Raw genomic sequence first — 27,170 nt, 5'->3', positions numbered from 1 at the left:
AAAGGCCTAAAGAAGGTAGAGGGCCAACCGGGGGATTTTCAGTCCGAAGAAAGGTCTCGACCTGAAACGCCACCCATTCCTTCTCTCCGGAGATGCTGCCTGTCCCGCTGAGTTACTCCAGTGTTTTGTTTGTGGGATTTGGGGTGCGCTGGTTCACGAGGAATGGAACATAAACAAGCAATTACAACAGGTAGCCAGGAAGGCAAAAGTGGACTTTGGCCTTTATGGTCAGAGGGCGGGTCAGAGCGCAGCGGTAGAGTTGCTGCCTCACAGAGACCCGGGTTCCATCCTGACTATGGGCGCCGTCTGTACGGAATTTGAACGTTCTCCCCGTGACCAGCGTGGGTTTTCTCCGAGATCTTCGGTTTCCTCCCACACTCCAAAGACGCGTGGGTTTGTAGGTTAATTGGCTTGGTTAAAAAAAAAGTAAAAATTGTCCCTAGTGGGTGTAGGACAGTGTTAGTGTGCGGGGATCGCTGGTCGACGCGGACCCGGTGGGCCGAAAGGGCCTGTTTCCGCGCTGTATCTCTAAACAGGTGCTGGTTTGTAGGTTGATTGGCTTTGGTAACATTGCCACCAGTGTGCGCAGGATGGTGCTAGTGTACGGGGTGATGGCCGGTCGACGCAGACTCGGTGGGCCGAAGGGCCTGTTTCCGCGCTGCACCTCGGAAGCCTGAAGGCTGGAAAATAAGGGGTTACCGCGGAGATTGTGCGGGATTTGAAGAAGGACTTCCTTCGAAGCACTCCGCACCGTTTTCAACTCAGAACTAATGAAATAAATATTTGCCTTGGACTCTCGGATTCATTAAACGGGTTCTCAAGCTGAGGGGATTGTCCCTAGAGGAGACTTTGACTGGCAATGAGAGGGGGAGCTCGTTCTGACAGGGATTAACCGGACGGATGATGCCAAGAGACTGGGGAATTTGCAGCTACCTACCGGTATGGAGAAAGAGAATGGACCTTTACAGTTCAGGTGAAGCTCATCAACTCAAAAGTCATAGGATGAGAATTAGGCCATTCGGCCCATCAAGTCTATACTCTTCCAAGTGGAGAATCTGTGGAATTCATCAGGCTGTGGAGGCCAGTGGATATTTGTTAAGGCAGAGATTGATAGATTCTTGATTAGTGCGGGTGTCAGGGGTTACGGGGAGAAGGCAGGAGAATGGGGTTGGGAGGGAGAGGTAGGTCAGCCATGATTGAATGGCGGAGTAGACTTTATGGGCCGAATGGCCTTATTCTCCTATAATTTATGAATTTATGACCTTTTCTGTTCTGAAATATATTTTATGTTTTATGATCTTTTATCTTTAGAAATATTGATTTGAGAGAAAACAAAATCACAGCCAACAGAGCAGAAAAGGAATAGACAATAGACAATAGACAATAGACAATAGGTGCAGGAGGGGGCCATTCGGCCCTTCGAGCCAGCACCGCCATTCAATGTGATCATGGCTGATCATTCTCAATCAGTACCCCGTTCCTACCTTCTCCCCATACCCCCTGACTCCGCTATCCTTAAGAGCTCTATCTAGCTCTCGCTTGAATGCATTCAGAGAATTGGCCTCCACTGCCTTCTGAGGCAGAGAATACCACAGATTCACAACTCTCTGACTGAAAAAGTTTTCCCTCATCTCCGTTCTAAATGGCCTTACCCCTTATTCTTAAACTGTGGCCCCTTGTTCTGGACTCCCCCAAAATTGGGAACGTGCTTCCTGCCTATAACGCGTCCAACCCCTTAGTAATCTTATACGTTTCGATAAGACCCCCCTCTCATCCTTCTAAATGCCAGTGTCTCGAGTTTGCATCATGCTTCATTTCTTGCCAAACATTGACGTCGCTGTAAGCAGTCCAGGCACGAGAATGTGTAGGGAGGAACTGAAGACACTGGTTTTCACCGAAGATAGACACAAAAAGCTGGAGTAACTCAGCGGGTCAGGCAGCGTCTCTGGAGAAAAGCAGTAGGTGACCTTTTGGTTCGAGACCTGTGTATTGGAATATTTCAAGTGTGGTATTTCGTGTGATCTGGTTTTATGTAAAGATAGATTCATCGAGTCATACAGCATGAAAATAGCCCTTTGGCCCAACCTGACAACGCCGACCAACATGCCCCGTTAAAATCAATCAGGATTCCTGTTCATTGGACATGACTGGTGTCTCTGGTCACACGAAGGGCCATTGTGCGTTGGCTGATTCCAACTCAGGGTCCCATTAATCATGAGTGTGGCTCGAAGGTGAGGTAGTGCAGGCTGGGATAAGGGGGTGCGATGGTAGGAGAATCTTGCGTTTCGCTAGTCCCTTCTGCCCGCGCTTGGCCCAGATCCCTCTAAGCCTTCCCCATCCATACAAACTGCGCCCAGCCAGCGCCCATGGTCAGGTTCGAGCCCGGGTCTCTGGCGCTGTAAGGCAGCAACTCTCCCCGTGACCTGCGCAGGTTTTCTCCTGGGATCTCCGGTTTCCTCCCGCACTAAAAAGACGAATGGGTTAATTGGCTTTATTGCTAATCGGTATTCTTGGCGTTATTGTAAATGGTTCCCCGGTGTGTGTGGGGTAGCGTAGGTGAGCAGGGATCGCTAGTCGGCCGGCTGAAGGGCCTGTTTCCGCGCTGTATCTCTAAACTAAACTAAACTCCACCACTGTGCCACTGCGTCGCCCTTAATCTATAGGTTTTCTTTGACGTAAATCTCTTGGACATGGCAGTACCATCTTTGGCCGCTTTCAAGTGACCCCAGGCTGTGAGAACGACTGTCTGAGTGCTAACACAACTAAACAGTGTGCTGAACTCTATCTCTGCCTGCTAACACCAGCCGTGAAGCAACGCTATGTACAATACGGACATGTTTCCTGGTGCTGTATCCTGTGCACGTTTGATTGGAAAATTAGTAGATTGATTAAGTATCTTTGTGCCGAGCGATCACATAAAACGCAGCTAATCAGGATTCAAAAGATAGACACAAAATGGTGGAGTAACTCAGGGGGTCAGGCAGCATCTCTGGAGAGAAGGAATGGGCGACGTTAGCGGGTCGAGACTCTTCTTCGGACTGAGAGTCGAGGGAGAGGGGAAACGAGAGATATGGGCGGTGATCGCAAAAGATACAGAACAAATGAACAAAAGTTAAACAGGCCATTGTTAGCTGCGGGCTAGGTGAAAATGGGTTACAGACAATGAAACTCACCAGGACGACAGTGAAACTAGTACTACGAGTAGGGTGGGGGAGGGACGGAGAGAGAGAGAGAGGATGCAAGGGTTACTTGAAGTTAGAGAAATCAGTAGTTAGAGAAATAAAATCAATCAGGATTCCTGTTCTTTGGACATGACCGGTGTTTCTGGACACTTGAAGGGCCATTGTGCGAGACTCTGATTCCAACTCAGGGTCCCATTGATCATGAGTGTGGCTCGAAGGTGAGGTAGTGCTGGCTGGGATAAGTGGGTGCGATGGGAGGAACATCTTGCATTACGGCCAAACTGATAGCATTGGTTGTTCTCAGACATCTCAGACAAGGACGAGAGGGGATCTTATCGAAACGTATAAGATTATTAAGGGGTTGGACACGTTAGAGGCAGGAAACATGTTCCCAATGTTGGGGGAGTCCAGAACCAGGGGCCACAGTTTAAGAATAAGGGGTAGGCCATTTAGAACGGAGATGAGGAAAAACTTTTTCAGTCAGAGAGTTGTAAATCTGTGGAATTCTCTGCCTCAGAAGGCAGTGGAGGCCAATTCTCTGAATGCTTTCAAGAGAGAGCTAGATAGAGCTCTTAAGGATAGCAGAGTCAGGGGGTATGGGGAGAAGGCAGGAACGGGGTACTGATTGAGAATGATCAGCCATGATCACATTGAGTGGCGGTGCTGGCTCGAAGGGCCGAATGGCCTCCTCCTGCACCTATTGTCTATTGTCTATTGTCAAGGATGGTGTGGGAAAGGGAAGGGGAGTTAGAGTGGTCAGCAAACTGGAGATCCAGCCGACCTTAGCCTAGCTTAGTTAGACAATAGGTGCAGGAGGAGGCCATTCGACCCTTCGAGCCAGCACCGCCATTCAATGTGATCATGGCTGATCATTCTCAATCAGTACCCCGTTCCTGCCTTCTCCCCATACCCCCTGACTCTGTTATCCTTAAGAGTTTAGTTTGGAGATACAGTGTGGAGATTGGCCCTTTGGCCCCGCCGACCAGCGACACTAGAGTTAGTGTGTGGGGGGGGTGAAGGGCCTGCTTCCACGCTCTCTCCCCAAACTACCCTAAAGTAAAGTTGGAGTGTCCGCTGGGAGAAGCATCGCTGGGAATGTGCCAACAGGAATAATGGGAAGAGATGGATAGTCAAGAGTGAAGAGTTAGGAGTGTTGCATTCTCATATCTCCCAAAATGGAGCATTGACATTCTTACTTGCAGCAGTACAACAGTACATGTAAAAATTGCACTCTGTAAAATCCATAATAAAAAGCAAAAAATAAATAAATATATATATGTACGCATATATGTGTGTGTGTGTGTGTGTGTGAATATATATATATATGTGTGTGTGTACATATATGTGTGTGGGTGTGTACATATATGTGTGTGTGTGTGTGTGTGTGTGTGTATGTGTGTGTGTGTGTGAATATATATATATATGTGTGGGTGTGTGTACATATATGTGTGTGTTTGTGTGTGTGTGTGTGTGTGTGTGTGAATATATATATATGTGTGTGTGTGTGTACATATATGTGTGTGTGTGTGTGTATATGTATAACCACACACACACATATATAATGTATATTAATGTGTGTGTATCATTCAATGCTATTTTGTTGTCATGTGTACTGATGTACAGTTAAATCAGTTTTTTGCATTCAATTAATTGAAAATCAGCCAATAAGGAAACTGAGATGATGCACATATGTATATAGATGTACATATGTTTGTATGTATGTGTGTATGTGTGTGTGTGTGTGTATGTATATATATATACATATATACTGTGAATTTTGCCATTTGTTATGGGTTTTACATAGACAGACTTTTGTGCTATATATCTGTTTGTATATATATATATATATATATATTTATATATATACATATACACACACACACAAAATATATATATACACACGCGCACACACACAAACGTATACATATATATATAATATATAATATATATATATTAATATATATATATAAATATATACACACATACATGCACACACACATACACACACGCGCACACACACACACACATATATATGTGTAAAGAACTGCAGATGCTGGTTTAAATCGAAGGTAGACACAAAATGCTGGAGTAACTCAGCAGGTCAGGCAGCATCTTGAGCGAGAAGGAATGGGTGACGTTTCAGATCAAGACCCTTCTTCAGACTGAGTCTGAAGAAGGGTCTCGACCCGAAACGTCACCCATTCCTTCTCTCTCTCTCTCTCGAGATGATGATGCCTGACCTGCTGAGTTACTCCAGCATTTTGTGTCGACCTTGTGTGTGTTTGTTTGTGTGTGTGTGTGTGTGTGTGTGTGTGTGTGTGTGTGTGTGTGTGTGTGTGTGTGTGTGTGTGTGTGTGTGTGTGTGTGTGTGTGTGTGTGTGTGTGTGCGTGTGCGTGTGTGTGTGTATTATATATAAGGGCAAAGTTTCGGGTCGAGACCCTTCTTCAGACTGAAGAAGGGTCTCGACCCGAAACGTCGCCCATTCCTTCTCTCCCGAGATGCTGCCTGACCTGCTGAGTTACTCCAGCATTTTGTGAATAAATACCTTCGATTTGTACCAGCATCTGCAGTTATTTTCTTATATATAAGGGCAAATACACACGCAAAACAACAGACAAGAACAGGCAAATGAATAAATGAATGGATGTATCCAGACTGCATGTGGCTGCTCGCTGGGGCTATGCGTGTTTTCTCCGCTGGAGACCCGGTGCATGGCGGTGGGCTGCAAGGCATGCCCCTGGTGAACGGCTAGCGGTCCTTCTAAAGTGTCTCTTGGCCACTCCGTGTGCGGCTGCAGATCAAGCAGGAGGAATTCCCGCCGCCCCCCGTCTCGCCGACCTCCCCCGTGGCCGCTGCCGGGTTCATCAAGCAGCTGGTCCGCCAGACGGAGAAGGAGGTGAGAGAGAGCCGGCCGCAGCAGTGGGAGAGGAGGAGTGACCAGCAGGTGAGGACGTGCAGCGGCCCCCTGAACGAGAGAGCAAGAGAGAGCTCTTAAGGATAGCGTGTAAGATTATTAAGGGGTTGGACACGTTAGAGGCAGGAAACATGTTCCCAATGTTGGGGGGAAATCCAGAACCAGGGGCCACAGTTTAAGAATAAGGGGTAGGCCATTTAGAACGGAGATGAGGAAAAACTTTTTCAGTCAGAGAGTTGTGAATCTGTGGAATTCTCTGCCTCAGAGGGCAGTGGAGGCCAATTCTCTGAATGCATTCAAGAGAGAGCTAGATAGAGCTCTTAAGGATAGTGGAGTCAGGGGGTATGGGGAGAAGGCAGGAACGGGGTACTGATTGAGAATGATCAGCCATGATCACATTGAGTGGTGGTGCTGGCTCGAAGGGCCGAATGGCCTACTCCTGCACCTATTGTCTATTGATGGAAGAAAAAAGCAGGCCGACTGGGCTTGTACTCACCGGAATTGCCACGGATGAGAGGGGGGGTCTTATAGAAACATATACAATTCTTAAGGGATTGGACAGGCTAGATGCAGGAAAAATGTTCCCGATGGGGAAAAAAAATCCCATCGAGGTTTCCAGCACTTCCAACTTCCAACTAGGCTTGTATACGCTGGAATTTAGAAGGATGAGAGTGGATCGTATTGAAACATATAAGATTATTAAGGGATTGGACGGACTAGAGGCAGGAAACATGTTCCCCGATGTTGGGGGAGTCCAGAACCAGGGGTCACACAGTTTAAGAATGAGGGGTAGGCCATTTAGGACTGAGATGAGGAAAAACTTTTTCACCCAGAGAGTTGTGAATCTGTGGAATTCCCTGCCGCAGAAGGCAGCGGAGGCCGATTCACTGGATGCTTTCAAGAGAGAGCTAGATAACGGAATCAAGGGACATGGGGAAAAAGCAGGAACGGGGTACTGATTCTGGATGATCAGCCACGATCAAATTGAATGGCGGTGCTGGCTGGAAGGGCCGAATGGCACCATGTTCAGCACGTACATTTTGGGCTGAAGGGCCTGTTCCTGTGTTATTCTATGTTCTATGTTCTTTCACCAAGACTGGCGATGGTTCTGAAATGTGGACACGCAGTGCCGGAGTAACTTGATGGGTCAGGCAGCATGACTCAGTGAGTTACTCCAGCACTTTGTGTTCTAAAGTGTCTCTGCAGTTCCTCGTGTCGCCATTCTAATGCTCTACTGTTAAATCTTCTCAAAGTCTGCCCGCTGTGAAGGGCGGTCACGGTGGCGCGGCGGTAGAGTTGCTGCCTTACAGCGAATGCAGCGCCGGAGACCCGGGTTCCATCCCGACCGCGGGCGCCGTCTGTACGGAGTTTGTACGTTCTCCCCGTGACCTGCGTGGGTTTTCTCCGAGATCTTCGGTTTCCTCCCACACTCCAAAGACATGCAGGCTTGTAGGTTAATTGGCTTGGTAAATGTAAAAATTGTCCCTAATGGGTGTAGGATAGTGTTAGTGTGCGGAGATCGCTGGTCGGCGCGGACCCGGTGGGCCAAAAGGGCCTGTTTCCGTGCTGTATCTCTAAACTAAACGGTAGACACAAAGAGCTGGAGTAACATGGCGGGTCTGGCAACATCTCTGGGAGAAAAAAGGGTGGGTGACGTTTCTGGTCGGGACCCTTCTGACCTGTTCTGACGAAAGGCCATTGATCTGAACCAGGAGGTGTTTTGCTCGCCATTGCCCTCAGCCTGACCTGCTGATTTTTTTCCCTCCATCCATTTCCATTTCATTGCAAGTTGTTGATTTCTGGAGGGCGTTGAATCTGTTGGATTCGTTGCCACAGAAGGCTGTGGAGGCCAAGTCAATGGATATTTTTAAAGCAGGGATAGATAGATTCTTGATTAGAACGGGTGTCAGGGGAGGAGGCAGGAGAATGGGGTTAGGAGGGAGAGATAGATCAGCCACGATTGAATGGTGGAGTACACATGATGGGCCGAATGGCCTAATTCTACACCTATCAGTTATGACCTTGTGAGAATGAATCTTTGTGCGGGGCATGCATTAACTTCTTCCCCCCCCCCCCAACCTCTTCACTACCGGCACGGTGGCGCAGTGGTAGAGTTGCTGCTTCACAGCACCAGAGATCCGGGTTCGATCCCGACTACGGACGCTTGTCTGCACGGAGTTTGTACGTTCTTCCCGTGACCTGCGTAGGTTTTCTCCAAGATCTTCGGTTTCCCCGCACACCCCAAAAACATGCAGGTTTGTAGGTTGGTAGGATCAGTCTGACAATTTTATCGAAGCCCATTAACCCGCAAACTTGCACGTCTTTGGAGTGTGGGAGGAAACCGGAAAACCTGGAGAAATCTAACGCAGGTCACAGGGAGAACGTGCAAACAACGTACAGACAGCACACGTAGTCAGGATCGAACCCGAGCCACTGGCGCTGTGAGGCAGCAACTCTACCGCTGCGCCACCGTGCCGCCCAAATTGCCTTCGTTAAAGATTCTAAATTGTCCCTGAAGAAGGGTCTCGACCCGAAACGTCGCCCATTCCTTCTCTCCCGAGATGCTGCCTGACCCGTTGAGTTACTCCAGCATTTTGTGTCTACTGGTTTGTAGGTAAATTGGCTTGGGTAAAAAATGTAAAAATTATCCCTAGGATGGTGTTAATGTGCGGGGATCGCTGGTCGGTGTGGAATCGGTGGGCTGAAGGGCCTGTTTTTTGTTTCTCCAAACTAAAAACGAAACCACAGTTAACCTCAATCCTTCTCCCATTTCAGAATCCCGGTAAATTGGATGAGAGTGTGGTTCAACATTTTATACATTTAGCCCAGGATGAAAGCCAGCCACTAGTGGACGCGATGGACGGCAGGGCTCAGGTGCTGGTGAATGGGTTCCATGGCGATGGCCCTGATTCGCAGTCGACATCAACGCCCGGGGCCCAATGCAGACCATCGAAGGTCTTCAGGAGACCCAAACCCCTCAAGATATCGGAGGCGCCGGGAGAGCTGACAAACGCGGACAGCAGCCGGCAAAGGACGGATTCGCTGCCCACCATGGTAGGCCCCGTCGCCGTGGAGACCGGCGGCAGCGGGCGGGAAGAGCTGGCAAAGGAGGATGGGAAATCCCGTGCGCCTGACCCTCCGGGGGAGGGGAAAGGGGGAGAACAAAGGCAGGAGAATCTCAGCGGTCAGGAAACGCGCCAGGAGGTTGAGGAGCATCACGAGGAACAAGCGGATTCAGAGAAGGTAACTCCTCTTCGCATTCAGATTAGTTTAGAGAAACGGCGTGGAAACAGGGCCACCGTGTCCGCGCCCACCATCGATCACACCCTAGCCTAGTTCTACGTTACCCCACTTCTCTTCCAATCCTTCCACACACACTCGGGCAACCGCAGGAGATGCAACACCTGTCCCTTTACCTCCCCCCCTCAACTCCATCCAAGGACCCAAACAGTCTTTCCAGGTGAGACAGAGGTTCACCTGCACCTCCTCCAACCTCGTCTATTGTATCCGCTGCTCCAGATGTCAACTTCTCTACACCGGCAAAACCAAGCGCAGGCTCGGCGATCGTTTCGCTCAACACCTTCGCTCAGTCCGCCTTAACCAACCTGATCTCCCGGTGGCTGAGCACTTCAACTTCCCCCTCCCATTCCCAGTCTGACCTTTCTGTCGTGGGCCTCCTCCAGTGCCATAGTGAGGCCCACCGGAAATTGGAGGAACAGCACCTCATATTTCGCCTGGGCAGCTTGCAGCCCAGTGGTATGAACATTGACCTCCAACTTTAGATAGTTCCTCTGTCCCTCTCTTCCCCTCCTCCTTCCCAGATCTCCCACTATCTTCCTGTCTCCACCTACATCCTTCCTTTGTCCCGCCCCCCCTGACATCAGTCTGAAGAAGGGTCTCGACCCGAAACGTCACCCATTCCTTCTCTCCCGAGATGCTGCCTGACCTGCTGAGTTACTCCAGCATTTTGTGAATAAATACCTTCGATTTGTACCAGCATCTGCAGTTATTTTCTTACACACTCGTGCAAATTCACTTACACAGATTAATTAACCTAAACTCAACTGAGCTAAAGCCAGGCCGATATCCCCCCCCCCCCCATTAGTAAAGCCTGTTCTAAACAGGCCAATGGTTTCTGGCAGCACGGTGGCGCAGCGGTAGAGTTGCTGGTTTACAGCACCAGACACAAGGGTTCGATCCTGACTGTGGGTGCAGTCCGCACGGATTTGTACATTCTCCCCGTGACCCTCGTGGGTTTTCTCCGGGTGCTCCGGTTTCCTCCCACACTCAAAAAACCCAAACACACTTGGGTTTGTCGGTAAATTGGCTTAGAAAAAATTATAAAATCGTCCCCGGGATAATGCTAGTGTACGGGGTGATTTCTGGTCGGCGCGGGCTTGATGGGCCGAAGGGCCTGTTTCCGCGCTGTATCTCTAAAGTCTAAACTTTGGACCAGTTTCATTGATCACAGGGAGCTCTTCATTTTTAAAAAAACTGCTTCTAATCCACTGTCCAAATTTCCAAACTGAAGATGTCCAATTTCTCTTCCCCACATCGTGACCAAGACGAGCAAAATCATCAAAATTGGGTCACACATCTTCAACTTTGGGAGAATATGCTTCTAGTCCACTGGACCTGATGTTCCAGACACAGCCCAGACCGTCACACAAACCAGCCTCCCTTCCACTGACTCCATCTACACCTCGCGCTGCCTCGGCAAGGCCAGCAGCATCATCAAGGACCAGTCTCACCCCGGCCACTCCCTCTTCTCCCCTCTCCCATCGGGCAAGAGGTACAGAAGTGTGAAATCGCACACCTCCAGATTCAGGGACAGTTTCTTCCCGGCTGTTATCAGGCAACTGAACCGTATCGAAACGTATAAGATTATTAAGCGGTTGGACACGTTAGAGGCAGGAAACATGTTCCCAATGTTGGGGGAGTCCAGAACAAGGGGCACAGTTTAAGAATAAGGGGTAGGCCATTTAGAACGGAGATGAGGAAAAACATTTTCAGTCAGAGAGTTGTGAATCTGTGGAATTCTCTGCCTCAGAAGGCAGTGGAGGCCAATTCTCTGAATGCATTCAAGAGAGAGCTGGATAGAGCTCTTAAGGATAGCGGAGTCAGGGGGTATGGGGAGAAGGCAGGAACGGGGTACTGATTGAGAATGATCAGCCATGATCACATTGAATGGCGGTGCTGGCTCGAAGGGCCGAATGGCCTCCTCCTGCACCAATTGTCTATTGTCTATTGTCCTACCACCAACCAGAGAGCAGTGCTGAACTACCATGTACATCATTGGTGACCCTCGGACTATCCTTGATCGGACTTTGCTGGCTTTACCTTGCACTAAACGTTATTCCCTTAACATGTATCTGTACGCTGTAAATGGCCCGATTGTAATCATGTGTTGACTTTCCACTGACTGGTTGGCACGCAACATAATCTTTAAACTGTACCTCGGTACACGTGACAACAAACTAAAAATTAATGACGAGCATCAATCAACACCTGTCCTTTCCTTTCAGGTACAGGATGACGTTTGGTACGAGACTGACAGAGTGTGGTATGTTGAAAAGGACGGCTTCACTCTAGGTAATTACTGTGCACTCTTAATCACCTTATTAACTCACTGATGCACTGACAGAACACACAGCAGGTTCCCAAAGTCAGCAGTAGCTGGTTTGACATCTAACAAGTGGGTTTGATTGCAGACAGGCACAAAAACGCTGGAGTCACTCAGCGGGGAAAGGCAGCATCTCCGGAGAGAACGAAGGGGCGACGTTTCACGTCGAGACTGAAGAAAGGGTCTCGACCCGAAACGTCGCCCGTTCCTTCTCTCCGGAGATGCTGCCTGACCCCGCTGAGTTACTCCAGCGTTTTGGGTCCATCTTCGGTGAAAACCAGCATCTGCAGTTCCTTATCTGTCATTATCTGAATGGTGGCCGATTAGGAAAAGGGGAGATGCAACGAGACCTGGGTGTCGTGGTGCACCAGTCATTGAAAGTAGGCATGCAGGTGCAGCAGGCAGTGAAGAAAGCGAATGGTATGTTAGCATTCATAGCGAGGGGATTTGAGTATAGGAGCAGGGAGGTTCTGCTGCAGTTGTACAGGGCATTGGTGAGACCGCCCCTGGAGTATTGTGTGCAGTTTTGGTCTCCTAATCGGAGGAAAGACATTCTTGCCATAGAGGGAGTACAGAGAAGGTTCACCAGATTGATCCCTGGGATGGCAGGACTTTCATATGATGAAAGACTGGATAGACTCGGCTTGTACTCGCTGGAATTTAGAAGATTGAGGGGGGATCTTATAGAAACTTACAAAATTCTTAAGGGGTTGGACAGGCTAGATGCAGGAAGATTGTTCCCGATGTTGGGGAAGTCCAGAACAAGGAGTCACAGTTTAAGGATAAGGGGGAAGTCTTTTATGACCGAGATGAGAAAGTTTTTTTTCACACAGAGAGTGGTGAGTCTGTGGAATTCTCTGCCACAGAGGGTAGTTGAGGCCAGTTCATTGGCTATATTTAAGAGGGAGTTAGATGTGGCCCTTGTGGCTAAAGGGATCAGGGGGTATGGAGAGAAGGCAGGTACAGGATACTGAGTTGGATGATCGGCCATCATCATATTGAATGGCGGTGCAGGCTCGAAGGGCCGAATGGCCTACTCCTGCACCTATTTTCTATGTTTCTGTTTCCCACTCAAGTGGGTTTGGATATTTGGCGTATTTCTGAATGGTGACGGGCCGGCAAGCGATGGTATATTGTTGTGGCTGGAGCTCGGTTCAACGGTATCTGTGTCACACGTGCAAATGCACAGAAATTATTTTGGCGTATCCACACGTCCACGTTTTGGCACCATTTCCAAAGTCCGTTCCGTCCGCGTGCTCGATCTACTGGAGCGGCTCCCGATCCAGGCGAGGCCCAGGCTTCTGCAGGGCCTTCGACTGGATCGGCCCCCGAACCATCAGTGGAGGCCAATTCACTGGACGTTTTCAAGAGAGAGTTAGATTTAGCTCTCGGGGCTAACAGGATCAAGGGATGTGGGGAGAAGGCAGAAACGGGGCACTGATTGTGGATGATCAGCCACGATCATATCGAATGGCGGTGTTGCCTCGAGGGGCCGAATGGCCTACTCCTGCACCTATTTTCCGTGTTTCTATCTACCGGAGAAAGCACACGCAGGTCACGGGGAGAACGTGCAAACTCCGTACGGACAGCACCCGTGGTCAGGATCGAACCCGGGTCTCTGGTGCTATGAGGCGGCAACTCTACCGCTGCGCCACCTTGTCCTTTCCTCGATTAACTTGGTTTGTCCTTGTTGCCAGCGACGGTGCTGAAGCCGGACGTCGGCACGCCCGAGCTTCCCGAGGGACAAGTCCGCATCCGGATCGTGAGCGACAACCGACTCCTGGACACGGGGGAAGATCTCGTACATAAAGTAAGCGTTCCGCAAACAGACGCAAAATGTTCGAGCAACTCAGCGGGACGGGCAGCTTTTCCGGAGGGAAGGAACGGGTGACGTTTCGGGTCGAGGCCCTTCCCCCAGACTCTGAGGAAGAGTCTCAACCAGGAACATCACCCGTTCCTTCCTTCTCTCCGCAGAGGCTGCCTGTCCCCGCCGAGATACTCCAGCATTTTGTGTTTACCTTCGGTCTAAACCAGCATCTGCCGTTCCTTCTTGCACAAGAGGTTACTGGATGAAACCTAGCGCCTGGCACTCACTGTAAGTTAATCAACTCCAGCCAAGTGTGAATTGATCAATTTGTGTTGGGTCGGCACAGTGGGGCAGCTGGTAGAGTTTGTCTGATGTTCGTGTCGAGTTGGTACCTTCTGCCCTCGACTGCGTGGGTTTTCTCCGGACATTTTATCGTAGAGTCACAGTGAAATTCTTTGCTTGGCGCGGTATGCAAATAGCCGCCCATAAAGGGCGCTTACAAAGTTACAACTCCCACCCCCCGCACCAGTTCCCTTTTGTTCTTCCCCCCCAGGTGTGGACCAAACGCAGGCAGGTGGGATGAGTGTAGCTGGGGCATGTTGGCCGGTGCGGGCAAGTTGGGCGGCAGGGCCTGTGTCCACGCCGTATCGCTCTGTGACTCTCTGACTCACTCACGGCGGTCTCCCCGCGCCGGGTCACCGTGACTCTTCCCATTCGCCATTCTTCAAGGAATGGGTGACGTTTGGGTCGAGACCCTTCTTTCAGACTGTAATATCCATTGAGCTGTCGCGGTACTTGGCTTAGCTTAGAGATACGGCGCGGAAACAGGCAATTCGGCCCACCGAGTCCGCGCCGACCAGCGATCCCCGCACATTCACACTATCCTACACACAGGTATAATTACCATTATACCGTGCCAATTGACCTACAAACCTGCACGCCTAGGGCGGCACGGTAGCGCAGCGGTAGAGTTGCTGCTTTACAGCGAATGCAGCGCCGGAGACTCAGGTTCGATCCTGACTACGGGCGCTGCACTGTAAGGAGTTTGTACGTTCTCCCCGTGACCTGCGTGGGTTTTCTCCGAGATCTTCGGTTTCCTCCCACACTCCAAAGACGTACAGGTATGTAGGTTAATTGGCTGGGCAAATGTAAAAATTGTCCCTAGTGGGTGTAGGATAGTGTTAGTGTGCGGGGATCACTGGGCGGCACGGACTTGGAGGGCCGAAAAGGCCTGTTTCCGGCTGTATAGATATGATGATGATGATGATGATGGAGTGCGGGAGGAAACGTAGAAACATAGAAACATAGAAAATAGGTGCATTTGGCCCTTCGAGCCAGCACCGCCATTCATCGTGATCATGGCTGATCGTCCACAATCAGTAACCTGTGCCCAACTTCTCCCCATATCCCCTGGTTCCACTAACCCCCAGAGCTCTATCTAACGCTCCGGAGATCCTGGAGAAAACCCACGCAGGTCATGGGGAGAACGTACAAACTCCATGCAGACAGCACCCGTATTCAGGATCGAACCCGGGTCTCTGGCGCTGTGAGGCAGCAACTCTACCGCTGCACCACCGTGCCGCCCTTTGCTTTTGTTTGTTTAGAGATACAGCGTGAAACAGGTGCTTCGGCCCATCGAATCCGCGATCACCCATACATTTGTTCTATGCTATCCCACAGGCTTGGGGGAATCTAGAAAATAGGTGCAGGAGTTGACCATTCGGCCCTTCGAGCCAGCACCGCCATTCAATATGATCATGGCTGATCATCCAAAATCAGTATGCTTTGTCCCCATACCCCTAGATTCCTTTAACCCTAAGAGCTATATCTAACTCTCTCTTGGAAACATCCAGTGAATCGGCCTCCACTTCCTTCTGTGGCAGAGAATTCCACAGATTCACAACACTCTGGGTGAAAACATTTTTCCTCATCTCAGTCCTAAATGGCCGACCCCTTTATTCTTAAACTGTGACCCCTGGTTCTGGACTCCCCCCAACATGGGGAACATTTTCCCTGCAGTATAGGAAGATTCCTGAGTATTGCAAGCGAACTTTTATCTGTTGGGCAAGGCTGTTAAATGCCAAGGCATTCACTCCGACAAATTTCACACAGATGGCAAATCTTTAAATAGCTGCTTAATTGGCCAGAGTGAACTAGTCGTAAAAGATGTCGTGAGGAACTCCAGATGCTGGCTCACGCCGAAGACGGACGGACACAAAACCCTGGAGTAACTCAGCGGGACTGGCAGCATCTCCGGAGAGAAGGGACGGGTGGCGTTTCAGGTCGAGACCCTTCTTCAGACCAAAGACACTAGAGGAACAAGATAGACCACTCGACCCTAAAAACCGAAGATACTAGAGGAGCAAGATAGACCACTCGACCCTAAAAACCGTCGTGCGTCACGGCGCCATTTTAGTAGGCAGAAACGTGCAGAAACTTGCAGAAACATTTAAGGGCGTCACGGTGGCGCAGCGGTAGAGTTGCTGCCTTACAACGAATGCAGCGCCGGAGACTCAGGTTCGATCCTGACTACTGGTGCCGTCTGTACGTAGTTTGTACGTTCTCCCCGTGACCTGCGTGGGTTTTCGCCGAGATCTTCGGTTTCCTCCCACACTCCAAAGACGTGCAGGTATGTAGGTTAATTGACTGGGTAAATGTAAAAAATAATTGTCCCTAGTGTGTGTAGGATAGTGTTAATGTGCGGGGATCGCTGGGCGGCGCGGACTCGATGGGCCGAAGGGCCTGTTTCCACGCTGTATCCCCAAATCTAAATCTAAAAAGAAAAATAACAAAAATCTGTGAATTGATAGATGAGATATATTCTGCATTTTAATGGTATCATCACATATACTGTTCCCCCACAACACTGATCACACTGCGAGAGGCAGAGCGAACGGCGGGTTTTGCTTACTAAAATGGCGGCCGTTACGCTCCTTTGCGTACTACACTTCAGTATAGGCGACTTCAACGGAGTGGTCCATCTTGTTCCTCTGGTATCTTTGTTTCAGACTGAGAGTCAGGGGAGAGGGGAATGAGGGATGTGGGCAGAGGAATCACAGATGGGGAGTAACGAGGGAGAACGGTGGTCCATGTTTGTCCAGGCTCTCCCTGGAGCTAACACCCTCTAATCCAGGCATCAAGCTGGTACACCTCCTCTGCACCGTCTCCAAAGCCTCCACAACGTGCCTGGAATGTGGCCTGACCAAAGTCTTCTCCAGCTGGCACGTGACTGATTTCCTGACTCTTATACTCAATGCCCTGACACATGAAAATACAATACACGTAGGAACAAAAAAACTTTCAATCAAAGGTAGACACAAAATGCTGGAGTAACTCAGCGGGTCAGGCAGCATCTCGGGAGACAAGGAATGGGTGACGTTTCAGGTCGAGACCCTTCTTCAGACTGATCCTACAAACCTGTACGTTTTTGGAGTGTGGGGGGGAAACCGAAGATCTTGGAGAAAACCCACGCAGGTCACGGGAAGAACGTACAAACTCCGTACAGACAGCACCCGTAGCTAGGATTGAACCCGGGTCTCTGGTGCTGTAACCTACTTGATCTCCCGGTGGCTCAGTACTTCAACTCCCCCCCCCTCCCATTCCCAGTCTGACCTTTCTGTCCTGGGCCTCCTCCATCGTCAGAGTGAGGCCCAGCGCAAATTGGAGGAACAGCACCTCATATTTCGCTTGGGCAGCTCACACCCCAGCGGTATGAACATTGACTTCTCTAACTTCAGATAGACCCTGCTTTCCCTCTCTATCTCCATCCCCTCCCCCTTCCCAGTTCTCCCAGTAGTCTTCCTGTCTCCGACTACATTTTGTCTTTGTCCCGCTCCCTCCCCTGACATCAGTCTGAAGAAGGGTCTCGACCCGAAACGTCAGCCATTCCTTCTCTCCTGAGATGCTGCCTGACCCGCTGAGTTACTCCAGCATTTTGTGCCTACCTCCTTATACCCAACCCCCTGAAAATACACGTTCCTTACCACGCCGAGATTCCAGAAAGCCATTTAGGATCGCACGGCGGAAGTAATATCTATATTTACCGAGGCATATTTTTTATTCATGAGCGTACTGTAAAGATTATTTGATCAGTCGATCCTATTTCACACAGTCTTCTGTTGGTTGTTACCTGTCTATGTGACTGGGTAATGTGGATAAGGGATGGGAATATGCACTTCAGGGTTTAAAATAGAAGCAATGCTCTCCAGTTAATGGATTTGCAATCTACGGGTAATAGTCTCAGCATTTGGTGCCGTCTGACCTTGACGTGATAATCACTGCCTGGCGCGCGCGGTCCGCAGGGCTGAACACCACCTTGTGGGAGCAGTGCGCACTGCACAAGGAGGCCTTCAGAACCACAGAGTCAGGCAGCAAGGAAAACAGGCCCTTCGGCCCAACCCAACCCACCCACGCCAGCCAAGATGCCCCATCTGAGACTTCGGACGTCAGAGTTACAGCGCAGACCGCAGGCCCTTCGGCCCACCGAGTCCGTGCCGTCCAGCGACCGCCCCGCACACCGGCACTATCCTGCACACACTGAGGACAATTGACAGCCTCACAGCGCCGGGTTCGATCCTGGCCACGGGCGCTGTCTGTGCGGAGTTTGCACGTTCTCCCCGTGACCTGCGTGGGTTTCCTCTGGGTGCTCCGGTTTCCTCCCGCACTCCAAAGACGTGCGGGTTTGTAGGTTAATTGGCACCGGTAAAATTGTAAACTGTGTGTAGGATAGTGCTAGTAAGCGGGGATCGCTGGTCGGCGTGGACTCGGTGGGCCGAAGGGCCTGTTTCTGCTCCGAGTCTCTAAACTAAACTAAAGGGTTTAGACTATCGTTACCTCCCATTATTTTATACACCTCGATCAAGTCTCCTCTAAACCTCAGAGAGGTTCCGGAGATTCTGACATCCGGAGAAGTGGAATTCATTGCCACAGACGGCTGTGGAGGCCAAGTCAATGGATATTTTTAAGGCGGAGATTGACAGATTCTCAGTTAGTGCGGGTGTCAGGGGTTACGGGGAGAAGGCAGGAGAATGGGGTTGGGAGAGAGAGATAGATCAGCCATGATTGAATGGCAGAACAGACTTGATGGGCTGAATGGCCTAATTCTGCTCCTAGAACATGTGAATTTACTATGATAATAGACAATAGGTGCAGGCCATTCGGCCCTTCGAGCCAGCACCGCTATTCAATGTGATCATGGCTGATCATTCTCAATCAGTACCCCATTCCTGCCTTCTCCCCCATACCCACTGACTCCGCTATCCTTAAGAGCTCTATCCAGCTCTCTCTTGAATGCATTCAGAGAATTGGCCTCCACTGCCTTCTGAGGCAGAGAATTCCACAGATTCACAACTCTCTGACTGAAAAGGTTTTCTTCATCTCCGTTCTAAATGGCCTACCCCTTATTCTTAAACTGTGGCCCCTGGTTCTGGACTCCCCCAACATTGGGAACATGTTTCCTGCCTCTAACGTGTCCAACCCCTTAATAATCTTATACATTTTGGATAAGATCTCCTCCCATCCTTTTTCGATAAGATCTCCTCTAATGATCCAACAGACTAAGAGGAATAGGAAAAATGTACTACTATCGCACCCAAGACTGTATTTTATAGCCTTCAGAATCTCGAGCCTTCCTGAAGCTCAATGTCTTGGAGTAGATTGAGCTCTGCCTCACAGCGCCAGAGACCCAGGGTTCGATCCCGACCACGGGCGCTGTCTGTGCTGAGTCTGTACGTTCTCCCCGTGTCCTGCCTGTGTGGCTTTTTCTCTGTGATCTTCGGTTCCCTCACGAACTTATGATCGTCTGGGGTTCCGGGGAACTCCGTTGTTTGTCTGACTCTGTTGTTGTGGTCCGTCCCCCTCAGGTGAACCCGTCCAGGTTAAATTATGCGGAGGACCTTGCTCAGCTCACCCACCTGAACGAGTCCAGCGTTCTCCACGTTCTCCAGCATCGCTTCGGCTCGCAGCTGGTCCACACCAAGGCCGGGCGCGGCCTCCTCGTCATCAGACCCGCAGGCACCGTGACCGACTACTCCCGGAAGGTAAGTCCGTCTTTCAGCTTGCCCTAGACACATAGAAACATAGAAAACAGCTGCAGGAGGAGGCCATTCCGCCCTTCGAGCCATTCCGCCCTTCGAGCCTTGTGATCATGACTGATCATCCACAATCAGTAACCCGTGCCTGCCTTCTCCCCATATCCCTTGATTCCGCTAGCCCCTAGAGCTCTATCTAACTCTCTCTTAAATCCATCCAGTGATTTGGCCTCCACTGCCCTCTGTGGCAGAGACTTCCACAAATTCACAACCCTCTGGGTGAAAAAGTTCCTTCTCACCTCAGTTTTAAATGGCCTCCCCTTTATTCTTAGACTGTGGCCCCTGGTTCTGGACTCCCCCAACATTGGGCACATTTTTCCTGCATCCAGCTTGTCTAGTCCTTTTGTAATTTTATACGTCTCTATAAGATCTCCCCGAGAGTTTAGTTTAGAGATACAGCGCGAAAACAGGCCCTTCGGCCAACCGGGTCCGCGCCGACCAGCGATCCCCGCACACTAACACCATCCTACACACACTAGGGACAGTTTTTACATTTACCCAGCCAATTTACCTACAAACCTGCACGTCTTTGGAGTGTGGGAGGAAACCGAAGATCTCGGAGAAAACCCACGCAGGTCACGGGGAGAACGTACAAACTCCGTACAGACAGTGCCCGTAGTCGGGTTCGAGCCCGGGTCACCGGCGCTGCATTCGCTGGAAGGCAGCAACTCTACCGCTGCGCCACCGTGACCGCCCTGAAGCTGTGACCGAGAGCTGTAATCACGGACCTGGGTTTCCGGCGCCGTGAGGCAGCGGCTCTACCATCTGCGCCACTGTGCCGCCCCGCGCCTCGATGAGGGAGTGGGCCGCTGGAGGCCCTGCAGCAGCCTGGGGCTCGGCTGGACCTGGCGCCGCTCCAAGAGGCCGAGCGAGCGGACCGCACGCGGCCTACACCGGTGGAGCAGCGGTGGGGGACACCACGCCTACGCTTGGCCAGGCCGAACCTGCAACGTCACCATGACAACGGGGCCTTCACGGTCAGGTCAAGATCCCTGCACTTACAACAACTGGGACTTGAAAATGGCGCCAAACTGGCGACTCTGTACACTGAAGACAGACGCAAAATGCTGGAGTAACTAAGCGGGTCAGGCAGCATCTCTGGAGAGAAGGAATGGTCGAGACCCTTCTTCAGAACTGAAACGTCACCCATCCCCTTCCCCACAGAGATGCTGCCTGTCCCGTTCAGTTGCTTCAGCATTTTGCGACTATCTTCGGTGTAAACCAGCATCTGCAGTTCCTTCCTACACAACTCTGTACACTGTCTCAGTGTACCACTGCTGTACACTTGGACTGTCTCTGAGATGCTTATCTAAGATGTATCTCAGTGCTTATGTATAGTGATACTTGTACTGAAATGTATACTGAAATGAATCTCACTGTACCTCGGTACAAATAAAGCAGCCCAACTCTTCCCGAGAGTGGTAATATATTGTTTGACAAGAGACAATAGACAATAGGTGCAGGAGTAGGCCATTCGGCCCTTCGAGCCAGCACCGCCATTCAATGTGATCATGGCTGATCATTCTCAATCAGTACCCCATTCCTGCCTTCTCCCCATACCCCCTGACTCCGCTATCCTTAAGAGCTCTATCCAGCTCTCTCTTGTATGCGTTCAGAGAATTGGCCTCCACTGCCTTCTGAGGTAGTGAATTCCACAGATTTACAACTCTCTGACTGAAAAAGTTTTTCCTCATCTCAGTTCTAAATGGCCTACCTACCCCTTATTCTTAAACTGTGGCCCCTGGTTCTGGACTCCCCCAACATTGGGAACATGTTTCCTGCCTCTAACGTGTCCAACCCCTTAATTTTAAGGGGCTACATTTTAAGGAGGGTGATTCATTAATTCCTCTATTTCTGGATAGAAGGAATTGGCGATGTTTCTGAAGAAGGGTCTTGACCCAAAACGTCACCGATTTCTTCTTTCCAGAGATGCTGCCTGTCCCGCTGAGTTTAGTTTAGATATGCAGTGCGGAAACAGGCCCTTCGGCCCACCGAGTCCGTACCGACCAGCGATCCCCGCACACATTAATGCCATCCTACATACACCAGGGACAATTTGCATTTATGCCAAGCCAATTAACCTACATACCTTGGAGGTATGTCTTTGGAGTGTGGGTGGAAACCGAAGATCTCGGAGAAAACCCACGCAGGTCACGGGGAGAACGTGCAAACTCCGTACAGACAGCACCCGCGGTCGGTATTGAACCCGGGTCTCCGGCGCTGGAAGCGCTGTAAGGCAGCAACTAGATAGACTCGGCTTGTACTCGCTGGAATTTAGAAGATTGAGGGGGGATCTTATAGAAACTTACAAAATTCTTAAGGGGTTGGACAGGCTAGATGCAGGAAGATTGGTCCCGATGTTGGGGAAGTCCAGAACAAGGGGTCACAGTTTAAGGATAAGGGGGAAGTATTTTTGGACCGAGATGAGAACGTTTTTTTTCACACAGAGAGTGGTGAATCTGTGGAATTCTCTGCCACAGAAGGTAGTTGAGGCCAGTTCATTGGCTATATTTAAGAGGGAGTTAGATGTGGCCCTTGTGGCTAAAGGGATCAGGGGGTATGGAGAGAAGGCAGGTATGGGATACTGAGTTGGAAGATCAGCCATGATCATATTGAAGGGCCGAATGGCCTACTCCTGCACCTATTTTCTATGTTTCTATGTTTCTAACTCTACCGCCCTAAAACCCGGGTTACTTACTCCAGCGTTTTGTATTTATCTTCGGTGTAAACCAGCCTCTGTAGTTCCTTCCTGCACAACCTCACTCTCCCTTTCCCTGTGTGTCCAGGCGTTTAGGTGCAAGAGGACAGAGGGGCAGCCTCCGCACGTTTTCGGGGTGGCGCAGAAGGCCTACTGGGACATGTTGGAGCACCGCAGGGACCAGTGCATCGTCCCCCTGGGCTGGAGCGGGGCGGGCAAGACCACAAGCTGCCAGAGTGCGCTGGAGTACATCGTGGGAGCCGCGGGCAGTGCCAACCCCTCTGTCACAGGTGAGAGGAGACGTCTTAGTCGCGGCACGGCGGCCCAGCGGCCCAGCGGTAGAGTTGCCGCCTCACAGCGCCAGAGGCCCCGGGTTCCATCCTGACCACGGGTGCTGTCTGTACGGAGTTTGTGCATTCTCCCCGTGACCATCGGGTGGCGCCACCGCAATGGCTGCCTCGCCAACAGTCTGTCTGTCCTTTCAACTGTTCTGTTGTTATTTTAAGTACGTGTTAAAGTATGTTTTAGTGTTTCTTGGTTTGTTTTATGTGGGGGGTGGGGTGGGGTGGTGGGGGGGGGAAACATCTTTTCAATCTCTTACTTCGACGGAGATGCGATTTTTCATGTAGTATGGCTGCATGGTAACTCAAATTTCACTGTACCTTAATTGGTACCTGTGACAATTAAATTAACTTGAATCTTGAATCTTGAATCTTGACTCTTGAATCTTGACCCGCGTGGGTCTTCTCCGGGCGTTCTGGTCTCCTCCCACACTCCAAAGCCGTCCAGGTTTGTAGGTTAATTGGCTTGGTATCAACGAAAAATTGTCCCTAGTGGGTGTAGGGTAGTGTTAGTGTGCGAGGATCGCTGGTCGGCGCGGACCCGGTGGGCCGAAAGGGCCTGTTTCCGCGCTGTACCTCTAAATTAAACTACACCAGGTGTAAAGATGGCGGAGTGCCCGATCAAGTCCGCACCGACCAGCGATTGCCCCGGACACGAGCACTATCCGACACGCGGGGAACAATCTACAATTTTACCACACCCAAGTAACCCACAAACCCTTACCTCTTTGGAGTGTGGGATGAAACCGGAGATCTCGGAGAAAACCCACGCGGTCACGGGGAGAACGTGCAAACTCCGCGCAGACAGCACCCGTAGTCAGGATCGGACCTTTATTCGGGAGTTCAGTTTATTTTATTGTCACGTGTACCGAGGTACAGTGAAAAGCTTTTGCTGCGTGCTAACCACTCAGCGGAAAGACACCGCGTGATTACAATCGAGCCATTTACAGTGTGCAGATACATGATAAGGGAATAACGTTTAGTGCGAGGTAAAGCCAGCAAAGTCCGATCAAGGATAGTCCGAGGGTCTCCAAAGAGGTAGATAATAGTTCAGCACTGCTCTCTGGTTGTGGTAGGACGGTTCAGTTGACTGATAACAGCTGGGAAGAAACTGTCCCTGAATCTGGAGGTGTGCGTTTCCACACTTCTGTACCTCTTGCCCCGATGGGAGAGGGGAGAAGAGGGAGTGGCCGGGGTGAGACTGGTCCTTGATGATGCTGCTGGCCTTGCCGAGGCAACGTGAGGTGTAGATGGAGTCAATGAGGGCTCTGGCGCTGTAAGGCAGCAACTCTACTGTTCTCTGTAAATTACTGCGTGGGAGGGAATTGCAGATGTTGGTTTACACCCACGACAGACACAAAGTCGTGTAACTCAGCGGGGCGGGCAGCATCTATGGAGAGAAGGAAAGGGCAACGTTTTGTGTCGAGACCAGACTGTGTCCATCTATGTAAATTGCTGCTTGTCGTAGGCTAATGGCAGGATAAAGCAAATGCAAATCTCGCTTCAAAGCACAAGCTCTTCTCAACAATAGAAACTAATGTGAAATTTGATTGCCAAAGGGTTAAAGCTGGTCCTTTCCACATTTTAATGCAGTGGAGAAAATCCAGGCGATGTTCACCGTTCTCCGAGCGTTTGGCACAGTTCCCGCTCCGCAGAATAACCACACGACTCGATTCTCAATGGTGGCATCGCTGGACTTTGATCAGCTGGGTCGAGTGTCGTCAGCCCATCTCCAGGTAGGCACAGCCACCAGGTATCTCTAAACTAAACAAAACTAAACCAAACTAAACTACCCAGGGTGGTGAAACTCATTGCCACAGAGGGCTAGGGTTGCCAACTGTCCCGTATTAGCCGGGACATCCCGTATATTGGGCTAAATTTGTTTGTCCCGTACGGGACCGCCCTTGTCCCGTCTTAGGCCCGGGTGCCTCTTTAGGCCCGGACAATGTAGGCCCGGACACTGTAAGCCCGGACAATGTAGGCCCGGTTCACTGTAGGCCCGGGTGCCTCTGTAGGCCCGGACAGTGTAGGACCGGGCAGTGTAGGCCCGGACACTGTAAGCCCGGACAATGTAGGCCCGGTTCACTGTAGGCCCGGGTGCCTCTGTAGGCCCGGACAGTGTAGGACCGGGCAGTGTAGGCCCGGACAGTGTAGGCCCGGACAGTGTAGGCCCGGACACTGTAGGCCCGGACACTGTAGGCCCGGTTCACTGTAGGCCCGGGTGCCTCTGTAGGCCCGGACAGTGTAGGCCCAGACACTGTAGGTCCGGGTGCCTCTGTAGGCCCGGACAGTGTAGGCCCGGACAGTGTAGGCCAGGACACTGTAGGCCCGGACACTGTAGGCCCAGGGGCCGCTGTAGGCCCGGACAGTGTAGGCTAACGGAGTGGGTTCGGGGAGCAGGGCCGAGTGTGTTCACCTAATGGAGGTTGCGTAGCAACCCGCCTCCCGGCCCGGGCGGCCGCCATTGGTGGAGCGGGAGCACATGGGGCGCGGGCGGTGAGGTCACCTTTTGTCCCGTATTTGGGAGTTAGAAGGTTGACAACCCTACAGAGGGCTGTGGAGGCCAAGTCAGTGGATATTTTTAAGGTGGGCATAGACGTTCTTGATTAGAACGGGTGTCAAGGGTGATAGGGAGAAGGCAGGAGAATGGAGGGAGAGATAGAACAGCCATGATTGAATTGTGGAGTAGACTCGATGGGCCGAATGGCCTAATTCCACTACTATAACTTGTGAACGTGAAAACAAAAAGCATCGTGGACTGCAAGGTGGGCATCGCGACAAAAGTAGTGACAGGCGCTGATTGCTGGAGTCAAAGGTAACAATAGAGATCACAGCACTAGAGTGGCAGCGGTGGAGTTGCTGCCTCACAGTGCCGGGTTCGATCCTGACTACGGGCACTGTCTGTACGGAGTTTGTACGTTCTCCCCGTGACCTGCGTGGGTTTTCTCCGGGTGCTCCGGTTTCCTCCCACACACTCCAAAGACGTGCAGGTCTGGATGTCAATTGGCTTCTGTAAAATTGTCCCTGGAGTCGAGGATTGAACTGGTGTACGGGCGATTGTCGGTCAGTATGGACTTGGTGGGCTGAAGGGCCTGTTTCCGCGCTGTATCTCTAAAGTAAACTAAAAAAGAGATTACATTTCTTCCTGGCTGATCTTTTTTCTCTAGATAGACACAAAATGCTGGAGTAACTCAGCGGGTCAGGCAGCATCTCTGGAGATAGACACAAAATGCTGGAGTAACTCAGCGGGTCAGGCAACATCCCTGGAGAGAATGAAAGGGTGGCGCTTCGGGTCGAGACCCTTCTTCAGTCTTGACCCGAAACACAGCCCATTCCTTCTCTCCAGACCCGCTGAGTTACTCCAGCATTTTGTGTCTTATCTTCGGTTTAGAAACATAGAAACATAGAAAATAGGTGCAGGGAGTAGGCTATTCGGCCCTTCGAGCCTGTACGCACCGCCATTCAATATGATCATGGCTGATCATCCAACTCAGTATCCTGTACCTGCCTTCTCTCCATACCCCCTGATCCCTTTAGCCACAAGGGCCACATCTAACTCCCTCTTAAATATAGCCAATGAACTGGCCTCAACTACCTTCTGTGGCAGAGAATTCCACAGACTCACCACTCTCTGTGTGATGAAATGTTTTCTCATCTCGGTCCTAAAAGACTTCCCCCTTATCCTTAAGCTGTGACCCCTGGTTCTGGACTCCCCCAACATCGGGAACAATCTTCCCGCATCTAGCCTCTCCAACCCCTTAAGAATTTTATATGTTTCAATAAGATCCCCCCTCAGTCTTCTAAATTCCAGCGAGTACAAGCCCAGTCTATCCAGTCTTTCTTCATATGAAAGTCCTGCCATCCCAGGGATCAATCTGGTGAACCTTCTCTGTACTCCCTCTAAGGCTAGAATGTCTTTCCTCAGGTTAGGAGACCAAAACTGTACACAATACTCCAGGTGCGGTCTCACCAAGGCCCTGTACAACTGCAGCAGAACCTCCCTGCTCCTATACTCAAATCCTCTTGCTATGAATGCTAACATACCATTCGCTTTTTTCACATTCTTTATGCCAGCATCTGCAGTTCCTTCCTGCACATGTGATCTTGCCCCCCCTGTTTTTCAGACCATGTTGCTGGAGCGGATCCATGTACCTCAGCAGACAGACGGCGAGGGAACATTTAACATCTTTCCCCAGATGTTGGCCGGCTTGGATCCATCCTTCAGGTAGCAAGCAAACATAGAGTCATAACGTCATAGAGTGATACAGTGTGGAAGCAGGCCCTTCGGCGCAACTCGCCCACACCGGCCAACAATGTCCCAGCTACACTAGCCCCACCTGCCCGCGTTTGGTCCATATCCCTCCAAACCCGTCCTATCCATGTACCTGTCCAACTGTTTCTTAAACGATGGGATAATCCCAGCCTCAGCAACCTCCTCCGGCAGCTTGTTCCATACACCCACCACCCTCTGTGTGAAAAAGTTACCCATCAGATTCCTATTAAATCTTTTCCCCT

General features: G+C 50.7%; 1 protein-coding gene across 1 annotated transcript in view; it reads left to right on the top strand.

The window, feature by feature from the left end:
* Positions 1 to 27,170, top strand: part of myo18b (myosin XVIIIB) — a 204,322-nt gene that overhangs the window by 27,402 nt on the left and 149,750 nt on the right. The window contains 8 exon segments of the mRNA XM_078421838.1: positions 5,981 to 6,127; positions 8,873 to 9,340; positions 11,623 to 11,689; positions 13,418 to 13,530; positions 19,389 to 19,565; positions 22,403 to 22,604; positions 24,249 to 24,391; positions 26,780 to 26,880. Coding sequence (XP_078277964.1) covers positions 5,981 to 6,127; positions 8,873 to 9,340; positions 11,623 to 11,689; positions 13,418 to 13,530; positions 19,389 to 19,565; positions 22,403 to 22,604; positions 24,249 to 24,391; positions 26,780 to 26,880 — 1,418 coding nt within the window.

The sequence above is a fragment of the Rhinoraja longicauda genome, chromosome 25 (assembly GCF_053455715.1).
Source record: "Rhinoraja longicauda isolate Sanriku21f chromosome 25, sRhiLon1.1, whole genome shotgun sequence".
Lineage (NCBI taxonomy): Eukaryota > Metazoa > Chordata > Chondrichthyes > Rajiformes > Arhynchobatidae > Rhinoraja > Rhinoraja longicauda.
The sequence above is the reverse complement of the archived record's forward strand: the minus strand, read 5'-3'. Positions and strand labels throughout refer to the sequence as shown.